The following is a 16,602-nucleotide window of genomic DNA, read 5'->3' as shown; positions in this document are numbered from 1 at the left end:
ATTGGAGATCACAACGTGTCTAATTCATGAGAAAAACAGACTAAATTTAATTAGTAATTACGTGAGTACATAGCCCTGGCCATGCCATTTTATTTGGCGTATTTTGTTTGCCTAGTGGCGAGGCATCGGTATGTTTGTAACAGAAAATAGAGGACTGTTGTCAATACAGTCCAAAATTATTGTCAGTAAAATATTGTAAATAAAACACCTATTGACCGGTTACCTCCGCGGCCACCATTTGGTCGTTCCGATAAGGGTTTCACTATTGTCTTTACCCCTATGATAGGGGTAAAGACAATTCAGCGGCCACCCAAAATTTAAACACTTTGTTTTGTAAAGGGCGATGGTAGATAAGGGTCCGAAATTGAAGGTGCATGACGAGTGATAATTCAGATACACGTTTATCATGATTGTCTTGAATTGACTCCACGTTCACCAAGAAATTTATAACCCGATAGTGAAAAATTAAATATTCAGAGTACACCTCTATTTAAGCGGCTAGCCCCATAGTAAGCGGTCACCACCCATTTCCCCGGGGGTAACCCACTGTATTACATGTAAATCAAAAATAATTGCACAGCGCGAAAAGACCTAGGTATGAGTTTAGCGTTACAGTATTACGCAGGCCATGTAGGTAACGGTGGTCGAGTAAAAGATATCAACAGGGGCAATGGTAAACTATTCATTCTTCTCATTTCTTAATTTAATCTCTTCCTACTCAACACGATTGTATGCTCCCAGTGGTTCCCAGCTTTACGGAGCCTTATGTATTAAGGATAGAAATTGTCCTTCCCCTACCCCCTAAAATAGGATGACAGTATTGCGTGACGAAAAAGGAACCGCTGCAAGCAAGGATTCAAGCCATCAAACCATGATGATCAAACGTAATATTTTGGTGTCTTGCAAAGCAAGCAACTATCTACAAATGACTTACCCGTTTTTGACTTAGATGCAGTGGTAATCATATGTGTCGAAAGAGGGTCACAGATTCATGGTATTCGACCATTAAATAAGTTGACAGTTGGCGATGTACATCGGACGTTATGTAAACAAAAGCAAACTTCTACTTTAGGTGCGACGAATGGCGAGAGAAACACGTCAAATCGGCTTTGGACCTGCCTTTTACAACAAATGAGGTTAGAACATCTCGAAATTATCAACTTAACATTGGTCAAGTCATGTGGCGCATGCTAAAATATACGTCTAACCCGTAAATTGAAATTTGACGACGGATGGTCAAATATTTGCATTTTTGACATACTTTGAAAAGCTCTCGCGTCGCTCACAATCATTTGCCCAAAGAAATTTTTTACAGGAATCGGTAGATCATCCTTCTGCGATTCAACCACCAGAAGCTTAATCCATTTGAAGGTTTCGCACATTGTGAAAATCAATTATATTCACGAAGTACTTTTAAGTGAATGAAATACATGTCTTCGAAATTTAATTATTTTGCATCCAAAAAGACAACGCAACATTCCCTAAAACCAACCCTGTACACATTTAAACATTGGACAAAATTATTTGAGTGTTTTAAGGACGGAAGAATGATGTGGTTTTGCATGCGAGGCTCTCAAACTTGCTTAATAAAATGGTGCGTCAAATGACGATTTTAACGGAAGTTGGTAATTTGCATATTTCTTTGAAATAAAAGGATATTTTGACAAAAAAACTATCCAGTAGTTTTTGTCATGCTCTAGCCTATCTACCATGAAAATATGAGCGAAATCGAATTTTCGACCCTTGCCGAGTTATTTTCCATTTTTATGGACAGGGACTCTTAAGGATTTGGGCAAAAATATTTCGAATCGAACAAAACGCTTGTTTTGAATCCTTTCAAAATTCTCCTTTGTTTGTATAAGTAATCCTATGAATGCGAATGCAATTAAAGGGAGGGTTTCACGGCTCGGCGCATGTGCAAGCTACAACGTTGAACGTTCAACTTCATTGTTTATAAAACAATCGGAGGCGTGCGGATGACTTTTCCAAGAGAATTGCCATTGGCAATTTGCTGTCATTCGCGAAAACTTAACGATAGCGGTGAGATTTCTCATTCGAATTTCTTTCGTTTGTTCCGACTTTATGCGTAAAGTACATTTTCATTTTGGCACCAACCACATCTATTTCAGTACGTAATCAACGACGGTAATTTTGTGAAATCAGAATGATAGCTTTTTTGTTGTTTGGCCTGACGGTTTATTCTGGACCAGACGTGTGAGCTGTCTACTCGCATCTGATTGGTTCATAAACAATGAAATTGGGTGAGTTACATCATGGTTTGCACGCGCGCTGAATCGCGAAACCATTCCTTTACAGATCTACAACTAAGAGTGATTTTGAATTTTCAAATATCACAAGAAGTAAAATTGTTCAAGCTTTCATACGATTATTCATTTGTTATATGACTGAGCAAATTATGAACGCGCGGACGCTAATTCACACTGCAGTGCAAATTAAAAATTAATGATAAATTTGCCCGCTCTAAGCCAATCACAAGTTTAATTTTTTGTTTATTTCATTAACCATTCGCTGCCTGTTTACATTTGGTCGCCAATAATGAAAGTTAGTCGCCAAAATATATTTAGATTATTATTGATAATTAATATTATCAGTAATAAAAAATTGTTTATATATTATCTTTAATATTTCTACCACTTGCCTTGATTATCGCAATTAAGTAAATATTCAAAGTCATATAATAAACGCCTCTTACTAACCAAGCTCGAGGGCTGTACTGCAAGTTACGGACGGAGTTTTTTTCTCCACCGATTTACGGCCCAAGCGCGAAGCGCGCGGGCCATAAATCGAAGATGAAAAACGAGGATCCGTAACTTACAGTACGGACCAAGAAAACGAGGTTAGTGAGAAATTTATAATATCTCTACTGTGTATCTGTTGGGTTCGGGAACGATTTCTATTCACGCGGAAAGGCTTCAAATTTCTGACGCACCTCGAAAGCAAAGCGAGTCAATATGAAGTCATTGTTAACTGGCTCTTAAGTCGTTAGCGGGTTTTAATACATAATTTCAAAAGTAAAAGAAATTTTTAAACTTTTACTCGCGTAAAATGTTAAGAACACTTGGCGATAAATCACGAGCCATTTTGGCAACAAAAACAGCTTTAAGTTTAGCAAGCCGTAATTGACCAATCACAGCGCGCGTACTAACTGAGAGATATAATAATGTAAATAACACGCGGTGACAGCTAATCAATTCACATGGGCCCGTTGGCCTATTTAATCAGTGGGGTAAGTGTGCCGCAAAAATATAGAAATCGTCAAAAAAATCAGGTTTTGTGCAATGCCTTTAGTTCTCAGGGTTCGTTTGAGTGAAACAGAAATTCAGGCAAGAGACTAAAAATGGTTGTGAGCACTTCGCAATGAAACGTATTTCAGTTAGCCCTGATATTGTTTTGAGAATATTGGATCAAACATAGTAAGCAGGTTAACTTATAAACTTCTATTACACCTTTATGGTAGTAAGTATTGAGCACTATGACAACGCTCTGATCGGCCATTTGTGAGTCGTAATTCCTCTCTTACGCCCACAGTTATTACGAGTTATGGTTAATGTCCTACTAAAGGAAACAGATTATTCAAAGCAAACAAAAGACGACCTTCGTAAGAAAACGCATTGGGAATCCGGGATCGCAGTTAGCCGTGGTTTTGTACTAACCTTAATATATTTTTTTTCTCGTGTTCGATTGTAGCTTCTAGAGTTCTTCTGGGAGCAATCCTAACCTCTCACTTGACAATTGGCTGGTACAGATGATTTTTACATTAACACTGCCCAAACTTTGGAGGCAAATATTTTTTCACCTTCAATATTTTGCTGTCATCGGAACGGAAGCTTTTAAAGAATCCATTCAAAATTTAAATACGATAAACAAAGAGGAATTACAGTATATATTTAGGTCTTGTACGCTTACTCCATTCAGCAATATATCACATATTGATTTGTGCAATATCTTCAGGAAAAGATCGGTAGTTTGAAAAAAATTTAAAATTATTTTTGGCCAAAATCATTTCCTAAGACGCACCAAAATGAAGCAAATGTTACACCACCGTTAATTTGTGTCAACGTTGTACTTCCAGAGTTCAACCACTTTATTGCTGATATGTTTTAAAAGAGATATGCAAAATATACATGTTTGGTCAAAAACTACTTTGCTTTAATTGGAGGCAAGCCAAAGGTGCGGCATTTTAATGACGGTTCATTTCAACCACTGAAAGAAATTTGAGGTGTCAGATTAAATAAACAACCGCCTTTTAAATAACTCATTGATTCTAGTGAAAAAAAAAAAAAAAAAGCGCAAACGGCACGCAAACGAGATTGTGGTGAGATTTGTTCTATCAACTCATGACATCAAGAGAACGTTGAACCTGTCATTCAGCCACATCTTCTTACATTACAATACTCAAATTAAGGTGAGATGTGTTATTGCATTTTGTCCCAATTTTCAACATAGAATTTCTAGGTCACTTTTCGTTTGTGGATGTCAAAGCGAAAAAATTACATCTTCAATAAAACGGTCGAGAATGTCTGCGGTTATTCCGTGTCAAGTCTCAAGGAAACTACGAAGTTGTAGTCCTGGAAGTAATTGCCTTGGGTATTCATAAAAGACATAATTGACAAATGGACCCATCTGAGAGTCAAATGGATTTTTTGGTACAGTGCAATTGTTTTAGTGAGAAGTTTTACTTCGACGCTAGAACCTTTTAAAAGTCACGTTTTTCACACTTTTTTAATAATAACATCCAAGTGAATCCTGACTCTTCGTAACGTAAAATTGTAATCGTCTTAGTAGGATGCCACCTGCAGATAAAAATCCCGAATAGAATTCATACAACTGATCGATGTACGCTAAACCTCCTGATTAGCAGAAAAATACTTAAAGTATGCTCTTTAAGATTTCCGATTTACTTTTTGCTTGAGAAAGATACGATGAAAAACTAAATCATAAAAGAGAATCATTTTCTCTCAATTTCTTTTCCTACTGTTTTTGTCACAATGCTACATCTTCAAATTACCACCACAGTAAATAAAGGGCGAAAACATTTAATATTGCAAGTTTGAACGTAACACTTCAACACCGGTATACACATCCACAGCTGTATAAATGTTATGGAACGACAATAACAGATGATCGACAGCAGTTCATAAATGGACGATTTCCATTTAGACTGAGTGACAATTTTTAAATATACACTACACCATTTATAACAAACGAAAGATGAAACAAACATGCCGACGGCAGCTTCTCCGGGCTCGGCTTCCTTGCTGAACAATTAATTATTTAAGAACAGGAGCACACAAATCAGTGAAATCAGCAGTATTCGGACATCACTTAAAGTAGTTTCGTGCTATTGCTAGTTTTGATGGTTGTAAAGGTTAGGCAAGAAACGGGTCAATTTTAACATGCGCATGCATGGCCCTAAGATTTAGAGCAACGCAACAAATATAGGTTTGGGGGATTGTTTGTTTGTTTGTTTTTTTTGTTTGTTTGTTTGTTTGTTTTGTATTTTTCTTCGGGTTGTTTTTCTCCAATATGCATGGGACGTGTAACTACAAAAATGACTTGCCAACCCAGCTTTTAAATGGAAGAGGGAGACTCGCCTTGTGAAAAAAAAAAAAAAAGCTATCGATAGAGGCGACATTCTGTAGACAGGTTGCTTGACATTAAATTGTGCTATCAAATACTACTGACAAAGCAAATTAAAGTTGTTTTTAAAATTAGAGCAACTCAGGACGCCTGTTACGAGGAAATAAAAAATAGTCCCATGCAATGGGCCATAACAGACCCAGCTCGGTAGAATTCAAGTTTCTGAAAAACGCCCATGGGTCCATAGCGCATTTAATTTTGCTGTAATTGTTGTTGTTGTTGTTGTTGTTGTTGTTGTTGTTTGTTTGTTGTTTTTTTTTGGCTTGGTATACATCACGTTTTTATCGAGTTGATTCATTAAAAATTACTCCAGACTTGTCGGCAACCTTTCATCCTTTACGAAACGCGTTGTACTGTAATCTTTTTGCTATTTCTCCGTTTAACTCCGAACTATTTTGATGATTATATTTGACAGTACTTTTTCGGTGTATTTAGCCAAGAAAACAAAGTAAAGTTAATGTTTAAACTGCTTCCACCTGGTTAAACATTTCATTTTTCACCCCATTAAAATTGGCGGCCAACGTTAATTTCAACATTGAATAATTAATGGCTTTAAAGTGAGCTTTCCTTATAAGTTAAGATTATAAGCTTTTGTTTTTGTACATCTTTACGTTGATTGCAGGGTAGTAAATACTGGTTTCAATATGATCGCTGCAATCCTTAAGATCGCTACAGAAAAATGTGAGCGACCTTACGACTTCGGGACATTTAACCAAGGAAACAAAGTAAACGTAATGTTTAAACTGTTTCCACCTGCTTAAACATTTCATTTTTCACCCCATTGAAATTGGTGACCAAAGTTAAATTCAACATTGAATCATTAATGCTTTAAAATGAGCTTTTCTCATAAGTTAAGAGTCCCTGTCGATAAATATGAAAAATAACTCGGCAAGCACCGAAAATTCGATTTCGCTCATATTTTTATGGTAGATAGGCTAGGGCATGACAAAAACTACTGGGTAGTATTTTTGGCAAATTATCCTTTTTTTTTCAAAGAAAAATGCAAAATACCAAATTCCGTTAAAATCGTCATTTGACGCACCATTTTATTAGGACGGTGCATCATGTAAGGCATAGTGTAAAAGCCAGGCGAGCGCTTGGTTTGGAATAATCAACTACGCTACCAAGCGCGCGACTTAAAAAAAAAAATCGTATTGTGGCCGAAACAAATATCGCAGTAAAATTACGAACGTGTACTAAAACCAGGAACACCAGAAAAGCAGCATATCGCTAAGCACTAACTGTTAAGGGCTTTCAGATGAAAAACTAGCTGTTATCGTACCCGCAAAAGAAATTATATCCAACTGCAGATGGCTTATGCGCGTGCCAAACAAGTGCGAGAGACGTCAATGTTTGACTTCCTAGGAAGGTCACAGGAAAAAATGTAACGGGCAAACAACAAAGTTTTCGAAAGGATGAAACAACCCATTTAACTTTTGAAAACGTGTGATCACCGCTACATTTTATGCTATGAAATGGAAGTGACAAGCTTATTCAACACGTGAATAGTTTTTGGCTGTGAGGAAAAACTATGTAGACTGTATTTTGGCTAAACCAGAGGAGAGCTGTCCAGGGATGCTAAAAGCGCCTTTGCGACGATTTTGTTATTAAAAACATACCAAAAGTTATTTTTATGTTACGATTTGGCATGTGCTTAAAGATGTTTATTAATGTGTTTAGTTTTCTGCATGTAAAGGCGAACTCTAGGAAAATCTGTGAAGAAATATCTTTTCCTTTTTTTTCCGACAAATGCTAACGTCAGCAGTTTTCTTCGAGATTCAACGCTAGTATCTCGGAAAATTTAATGGCTACCCCCAGTTTTCTTTGTGGATTCAAATAACCCTAGCTAAGACCTACTTTTTCCACGTTCTCCTTACCTGGCGGAAACAGGTTTATATTTAGTAGACACCGTTCTTTATGAGCCTAAGACACCCCTCAGTTGCTAACGTCGTCCAGTTCTGTGATGGAGCACAGCTACATGTCTGCACAAGACTAGTCTTCAACTCTATGTAGGGTGCTTTACGCGATCTTGGGATGTTGCAAACATCTAGATCAAAATATTCGCATATCAAGCTAAACATGTTGACGCTTAGCTTTTTAAAACTTTTGCTGATGCAATTCAGCGCGCGCACAAGGATTGCAAAAAACAAACGTGCCGTCAATAGAGCGATCATTTTATTTACTCAACACCCGCAGTATCCGTGCTATTTTTCTCTCTAATTGAACGCATTGTATTGATGGCTTTAGTCTTTCATTACAAAGATATGTTAGAAAAGGTGACGATGCAAAGAACCCAGCAATTCTTAGCTTTTTCTTTCTTACCGAAAGAACTCAGTTAAATGCAGCGCATGCGTAGTAAGTCAAAAAATTGCGATTGAATGAAAATTGCACTCTCGGAAATACGCCTATTTCTCGAGAACCACTCATTAGAATTTCACGAAATTTGGCACGAAAATACTTTAGGAAATACGTAACTGGAGTATTGAAAATAATTGAACTTTAACAAAGGAAATTATAGATATTCCAGTGAACCTTCAACAAGGGATAATTAAAGATCTCTCTGTTAAATTATTAGCAAAATGGTGTTAACTTGTGAGAATCGTTACAAGCTTGTTGCATGCAAATTATAAAGAAAATCTAATGACTAGATTTTCTGCAAATAAACAAAACCGATTTTAAAGGCCTGTTTATATTTATTCATGTTGCCATGGCAACGGCACATACGTCAGCTTAACCATCAAAAAACCAAAGTTTGTCTTGTTAACTAGCTTGCTACCATTTTTGACGACCGAGGGATCAAGGGTTTTAGAGAAAAAGGTGAATGAAACACAGGTATCAAAACTGAGTTCAGCCACCTTAACTGACACTTGTCAATTGCAAGAATATCTGCAGCTCGATTCTCAGCGGGCTGTTATGTCTTCTTCGAGGACCTCCTCCTGTCTATTTCTGAGGTTCGCAGCCATCCTGGAGAAGAAGGATTGAACGTGGCGAGAAGTCAGGAACTCATCTAAGATGAACCCCCAATTCTGTCCTCATCTTTTGTGATACAGTAACTGCTTCCACTTTATGGCCGTCTCCTGACCTAAGAAAAACGTTTCTTCAAGGTATTTTTTTTGTTTTTCATTGAAACGAGTGGCCAGTTTCGCCAGTTTCAGGGCCCAGCCTTTAGGTTTAATTTCTTTAGCAGGGTCTGGAAGTGTAGAAATTGCTAGGACCGGGTGAATAACACGACTGTCGTTATAGCATATTTTAGCGTAGTCAAATAGGTTTTCTCTTTCAGGAACAAGTCAACATGAACCGTCCTGTAAATGGTTCTTCAGTTATTATCTTAGCATTTCCTTGCCTGATGCAAAAGTGAGACGGCTTAGAAGATATTAGGAGTTTGAATAAAACGCCGCTTACCATTACTTCTTGCGCACTGCTTGTCAGTCCGTTGCCTTTCAGCAGCATTTGATGGCACTTCGGGCAGCGAAAGACACAAGTATCATATAATGCTGAACAAAAAAACCAGTAAGAGGCTTTTTATTGCAATTCTATCCCCATTTTATTTGTAGTAAATTAAAACGCTCCGGAAAAACTAATGGCTGTCAATGAGCTTAGGATAAATGGTTACATATATAGTGTGGGATGTTGTGCCTCGATCTCGTTGCAAAGATACAGAGGGTGTCATGTAAGACGTTCGTGTTTAACTGTACAGAATTCGGAACACTTTTAATTCTCTGTTTATTTCTCTAGCCCCGTCTCTAACCCCGTCTATTTATTCAGGGTAGTAGGGTAACGAGTGTGGGCTTAGAAATAACTAACAAGGGGATGCGTTACCTAACCTCAAACCCCTACAATCAGATACCAAACTCTCATATTTCACCGTGATATAAGTACTAAAAGTCCAGAGTAAATGCTTATAGCAGTTGGCATACTTTATTCTTTGTGTTTATATTTTATGAGGTCCTTATGGGGAAGGAGGGTAAGGGCTGTGTATCCCTTATCCTATTAATTTTTGGCCTAAATATCTTGTATCCTGTTAATCGCAGCTTAACGATTTCCTACTCAATTAATGTCCCGTTTTATCTGATCTAAACGTGCTCTACCCCATTAATTTTCCCCCTTAATTTCGTGTGTCCTGTCAATTTTTAACCCAAATATCCAGTATGGTCAAAACCCCTAATAGAGCCTCGTTGAAAAACTGATAAAGCTGAACAGGAGATTATATCAAGATTATAACCTTTTGACTTGATATTATCTATCGGTTTTTTTTTTTGTTTTTTTTTCATACAATGCACCCCTCCCTCCCCCCTCCCCCCCCCCCCCCCCCTACTGATAATGTAACATGAGGTATCGTGGAACACCCAGTTGTCGACATGTCGCGAGGTAAGTGGAATATATCATCATTTTCTTTGTGCATCGTTGTTTTCACGTCATTATATATGCTAATTAGACGGCGGTCTTAGTTGACAAAAGTTCGGCAAAATTTTCGCCGAATTTCACGGGTCTCGCAGTCTCATTTTTTAGCGGTTATGTGCGTCTCACAGTCTCGATTTTCTTCACAAAGCTGTCTCGCATTCTCGATTTTTTTTCAAGGCTAAGAAAGTAGCGAAGTACCGATTTGTTTATTTTTTTTTTAAGTAAAGTTAAATGACATCACAACATCTTAGAACCTGGACCTCTTGAGTTCGCATTTAAAACACTTTAAAGTCTCGGTCTCGCAATTGAAGAAATCAAAATGTCTCGGGCTCGCAAAGAAAAACGCTTATCTCGTCGTCTCGCAAAGTCTCGCATTTACCATTCGCCACCCCTAATGGCGTAGTGTACGTTTTGATCCTTATTTGTTTAATTTGAAGCTCGACCTCGTTATTTTGTGTTTCTTTGACGGCATCCAGATTTTTACGCACTCTATGGCTAATCTGCAGTGTGGAGCTATTTTGATATAAACACACACGTTCTGAGTGCGTATTATTGGGCCTTATGCTCCTTGACGTTGGTTGAGTGTTGGTATGTCTCGCACGATGTAGAACGGGGCCTGTCCATAAAATGGGTTGACCTCAAAAACTTTGCCATAGCACGGTCTAACGGCTCAACTCTACTTAAAAATCCTCCTTATAACACAACATAAAGCGCCCTTCATAAACACAACTAAAAGGTCGAGAGACCTAAGAGAGTACGGCAAATGTACAAATGTCACGAACTGAAGGAGTCGTGAAGGCCTGTCAAAGATGATCACAGATTCATGGTATTCAACCATTAAATACGTTAACAACTGGCGACGTACATCGGACGTACTGTAAACAGAAAAACTTTACTGCTTCAAATGGGCCGAATGGTGAGAGAAACACGGTAAATCGGCTTTCGGACCTGCCTTTTACAGCAAACAAGGTTAGAACATTTCAATATTATCAGCTCTTTGTCAATTTCAACTTAATATAGGTCAAGACATGTGGCGCATGCTAAAATATATGTCTAACCTGTAAATTGAAATTTGACGACGGAAGGTCAAATTTGCATTTTTGACGCACTTTGAAAAGCTCTCGCGTCGCTCACAATCATTTGCCCAAAAATTTTTTTACAGGAATCTGTGGACCATCCTTCTACGATTCAACCACCAGAAGCTTAATTCATCTGAAGGTTTCGCACATGGTGAAAATTAATTATATTTACGAAGTACTTTTAAGTGAATAAAATACATGTCTTCGAAATTTAATTATTTTGCACCCAAAAAGACAACGCAACATTCCCCCAAATCAACCTAGTAAATATTTAAACATTGCACAAGACTATTTGAGTGTTTTAAAGACGAAAGATGTCCTTTTGCACGCGGCGCTTTCGAACTTGTTTAATAAAATGGTGCGTCAAATGACGATTTTAACGGAATTTGGTAATTTGCATTTTTCTTTGAAATAAAAGGATATTTTGCCAAAAAAAAAACTATCCAATAGTTTTTGTCATGCCCTAGCCTATCTACCATAAAAATATGAGCGAAATCGAAGTTTCGACACTTGCTGCGAAATTAAGAATTTGTCTGATTTTTACCGGCAGGCACTCTTTAGATTACGAGCTTTGGTTTTGTGCATTTTCACGCTGATTGCAGGGTAGTAAATGCTGGTTTCAATATGATCGCTACAATTGCTAAGATAGCTACAAAAATATGTGTGCGACCTCGCTCTATGTTACGTTTCAACACAGAAGATTATCACGATCGATGCAGAATAAGAAAACGCCCGAGAGGAACTGGATCAGACAACGACGAAGTGTATTCTGATATTCCTATAACCGTAACAACGATCTCTGGAGAGCTGTCCCCGTATAATAGCAATCATCGCCGATCATCACCAGTGATCGTATACGAAATGACCGCTGTGGTCGCTACTATCGCTCAAGAGTTGTTTTAAATGATCGCAAAGAGCACTAAACGACTGTTTTTTTTTCGGTGACTGTTACTGTCAGAGCGATCAAGCGATTGTAAAGTCACTAGCCATAAACACCAAAGATACGTAAAACGGTCATGAAACATCAGCTATCATGTGACAGTTTCGAAATTCACCCTACACCCTACATATTCACCCTACAGCGTATAGTTGTGATACTTAAATTTACACCAGGTATATAATCAGGGACAAAGTTGACCATAAGGTCTACGCCCGTATAAATATTACGATAGCGCGCGTTAGACTGTCCTACTCTTAGCCAATCACAATGAAGTAATTTCCTCAGTCAGATAATCAGAAGCGGCCACCTGGGGCCATTTCGTTGTGTTCTTGGGCAAGACACTTTCCCTTAACAGTGTCTCAGCCCAAACGGCAGTGGAATAAATCGCGACGGCGTCTCAGTGCAACGACAGCTTATAAAAATGATTGGGAAGTCTAGAAGTAGCAGTTCTTCAAAATTTGTAATTATTTGTAATTTAATGTGTAACTCCCAATGCTATGTCAGATTAACCTATCAGCTCACTGATACCCATTTTGGGTTAAGAGGACTGAGCACTTTGAGACTTAAGTGCCTTGTCCAAGAACAGAAACGATCCCAGCCAGTATCTAAACTGCGACGTGCCAAACAGAAGGCTTCCCAGTCTCTTTATTTCACTATCAGTTAATCGTTGACAATGATACTGGTCCACCGAGAACTTTCTGACTGACTTTCTCACTTTCTTTAGACTGACAAACACTAAGAGGAGGATGTCTTCCGCAGAAAACATCGTATTAACCGTCATGTACATCATAACGATGCTGGTATCATTAGTCGGGAACATTCTTCTACTCTACATCGTGTGGAAGAAACCTGACGTAAGATCAATGACCAGCTTCATGTTCGTCAACATGGCCGTTGCGGATTTACTGGTCACCTTGGTTGTGATTCCTTACACAGTGTCCGATTCCTACACTCACGGTGTGTGGCCGATGACTGGTCTTATTGGACAAATCACGTGTAAAGCAGTAATATACGCCGCTTTCTTCACAATAACCACGTCCATTCTTTGCCTGACATTTATGGCGGTTGACAGATTTTATGCAGTGGTTTACCCATTCCGACGCCTTCTTTGGTTCCGAAAACCCAAAGTCCTCACACCAGTCGTCTGGCTCTTGTCAATGGCGTTGATGTCTATCGCTCCTGTTTTTGTTGTCTTGCAATGGCATCCTAAAAATTCGGAATATGTGTGTCAGGTGGACTTTTCAATTTTGGGAGACAAATCGAAAGCCATCCGCGGGGTGTACGTTTACTTTTTCGTCATCAACTATTTGCTGCCTGTAAGTATCATTTCCGTCCTCTACACCATTACTGCTCGTAAGTTGTGGTCCCATGAGGCACCAGGTGAGGGCTTGAACCAAAATCGGCAACGACAGCAGCAGACCAAGAGAAAGGTTGTCCGAACGCTCATCATCGTTTTCACTGCGTTTGCTCTCTGTTGGCTTCCTGGGCAGGTGTTCCAGCTGTATTTAGCGATAACGGAATGGCCCAAGGATTTACCAATTGTCACCGCAACCTGCTATTGGTTTGGCTACAACAACAGCGCCATTAACCCATGGTTGTACATTTGTTTGAACAGCAAGATCAACCATGCATTTTCTACACTGATTGGTAGGAAAAGACTCATGGGAAATCGTTTGTGGAAAACGGGGGTAACAGATATGACACTCGCAGAGATAAAGGAGACAAAACAGACACATGTGAATTAGTCAAATGCTTATGAATAAAACAATCAGTGGTATTCGTCTATTCATAGTTAATGGAGGGCAATGGTTAGAAAGGCCGTTCAACATCAAAAAAGCGAGCAAACATGCTGAGAGTTCTGTTGGAAGGTCGCTGACCCTACACATCTTTTGTTTTGTGCTCATAGACTATGCGTGAATTACGTAATCGAAATGCTTCTATTTGTAGTTGTATGAGCACACATAACAAGATTTTGCATTTGCTACGTTTTGTGCACGGTCAAACCCCGAAATAGCCATTAAAATAGCCGAACAACCATTTAGGCTGCCAAAAAACACAAGGAAAGCGGTTAAATCCTTCTTGTCAATAAAGCGAAACTTTGCAAAGTGATCAAAGCGCGAAGATGTAGAAATAGGTTCGAGCAACCTTAAAAGCCAAACGTTTTCTTCATTTATTCACCATTTCTTCTAGAGAGTGTTTTTGCTTGTTTTCATCACGAAGAAGCCTACGATTAGATTAGATAGACATGTTAATTCAGGACGCGCGGGTACAAGCAGGACATTAAGTGATCCATAAATAACTTGCATATGATCAAGTGAAATGATAGCTAAGAAAGGAAATTAAGTGAAGTTGTCAGAACTGGCATCCATAGGTAGCCCACGCTGATGTGGAAATTAAGGTGATACACACGTTTCTTCTTTTGTGAAGAAAATGAAACTTCTTCCGGTGTCTGAATCTCGCCCTACAAGCAAACCTATTGCTTCAAACCAGATCGTGTTTAAATAAAGGTTGTTGTTGTTGTTGCTGCTGTTGATGCTGTCTTGTCTGATAGTTTGCTACGTATGTGAATCACTCAAGATAATTATTGAAAATCACTTCGAACTAAACCAAAATATTGCTGATTGAAGAATTTTTAGTACTAATATTGTTTAAGTAATACTTAGCAGTTTTCGTTTCTATATACCTGTAACAACAAGTCTCCTTTTTTAAACGTTGGTAATATCAACGAGCACGTATTTGAAAAGTATTATAATTTACACACAGATAGTGGAAGGGGTTTTCCTCTTTCATACAATTATGCGCTATGTATCTCTCCGGTTAGAGGAAGTTGCTGGTTGATAAGTGGACTAAAAGAGTTGATTTCCTGTCGATTCCAAGCATGAGGAAGTTGATTAATGGCGAAGTACTCGTCGCTTTTAAAACCTTTTAACTCTCATGATTTATTTTACGCAACCTGCTCGCTATTTAAGAGTTCCGAAACCGTCTGTGAACCTGCCTCTTCTCAGTTCGAAAAGAGTTCAAGTTCATGAACTTGAACTCTTTTCGAACTGAGAAGAGGCAGGGGCCTATTGGATGTTCAGAACACCAAAGCTAAACTAATGGCTATGTTATTTAAAACTTAAATATAAACAAAGACGAATTTGCGCAAAGTTACAAAATGTATGCCGCTAGAAACCTTTCAATAAGATATCATGTATCTATCTAAGCTGCGAGAAAACTCTCTTCGGTAAGAATCGTATTACCGGAAAGATTTTTGTGGAGCGTAAAATAAGGAATTTGAAAGCTTTGGACATGCACGGTATGGTTAAACTTCCCATGGCACAGAAAAAAAAAATTACTTCAGTGAATCGAATAAAAGATGATATCCGATAGGAAATCGAGCAATGTCAGATTTTAGTGGACAAAAACCTTGTACCAGAATAATTTTTTAGTGATAACAGTCTTTTTTGCATTTTCTGTTTTGCATTTTTCTTTCTTTTTTGCATTTTCAGTTCGATTAGCTTTTTAGTTGTTCTGAGGGAATGTTACCTTCATTTGTATTAATATATTATGCTGTTATTTAAGTTTAACTTTTAATCTGGTAATAAAGCTTGTTGTTGTTGCTGTTGTTAAAAGCTAAAAATATAAATAGTTGCCTGAAATAACGCCAAAAACAACTTTCAGCGGGAACACGAGAAAATAAATTTCAAAGTTCATAGACATTTTCCCAGCACGAGTAAAATTTCATGATGATCAACATTTCACCAGTACTTTGTGGTGTTTTTATGAACTTTAAAATTTGTTTTCCATGTTTGGTGTTGTTAGAAATGATATTCTGTTGAGAAGATATTAAAAACAGTCGCACAGAAGTTTGCAATACAATGTAAATATTCTTTGTACAAAGTTTTTGTCCGCTTGTTGCTCGAGCTTCTGGTAGATTCCTTCTTCATCTTTACTCTTTTCTACATATCATGAAGGTCAATAATGAACAGTATTGCTTATACTGAACTAAAGCATTTGCCATAGATATTTTTTAATAAAAAAAACGTCATCACGGACCATGTTTTGAAATAAATGATGCCCAATCTGCAATTAAACCAAGTAGCAGTCGATGTGCAGAATGGTAGTGCAATAGCAAGTGTCCCCAATTAGTGCTTTTTAAACCTAAATACCCTTTGGCACTTAAATATAGTCTTTCATTCATTCATTTACTCAACTTCTTAAAAGCCATAGCTTGAAATAAACAAAAAACTGTTCCGTTGAAACCATATATGCTCCAACTTGGCCATTAGATCGGTGACAGTTTAGGTGACAGACATTTTAATGAATCTTTTTCTCCCTGCACCTGTTCTTTATATTGGTCATAAATTAACTTACAAATAGAAAACATATAAAACGATGGCACTGCAAGCCGTAGAAACACAGCGGTCATCTTGCTTCATTTGAAGAAAACTTTGGGCTGTTGTTTGACCATCTGTTTTCTTTCAATCGCATTGCAAAAGTGAAAAGGTGAGATGGATTTCAACTAGGCTTATTACAATT

The 16,602-nt window shown here is 38.0% G+C and overlaps 1 protein-coding gene across 1 annotated transcript in view; it reads left to right on the top strand.

Moving 5' to 3' along the window:
- The window catches only part of LOC110062018 (RYamide receptor-like), a 30,232-nt gene extending 15,623 nt beyond the window's left edge, over positions 1 to 14,609 (top strand). The window contains exon 2 of the mRNA XM_089272881.1: positions 12,806 to 14,609. Within this exon, the coding sequence (XP_089129007.1) occupies positions 12,828 to 13,826 (999 nt within the window). The 5' untranslated portion in view covers positions 12,806 to 12,827 and the 3' untranslated portion in view covers positions 13,827 to 14,609. The remainder of the gene's footprint in view (positions 1 to 12,805) is intronic.
- The last annotated feature ends 1,993 nt before the right edge of the window (positions 14,610 to 16,602 follow it).

The sequence above is a fragment of the Orbicella faveolata genome, unplaced genomic scaffold (assembly GCF_042242905.1).
Source record: "Orbicella faveolata isolate gen_17 unplaced genomic scaffold, um_ofav_v1 contig_35, whole genome shotgun sequence".
Lineage (NCBI taxonomy): Eukaryota > Metazoa > Cnidaria > Anthozoa > Scleractinia > Merulinidae > Orbicella > Orbicella faveolata.
Note: the sequence above shows the minus strand (reverse complement) of the source record. Positions and strands in the feature narration are given on the sequence as shown.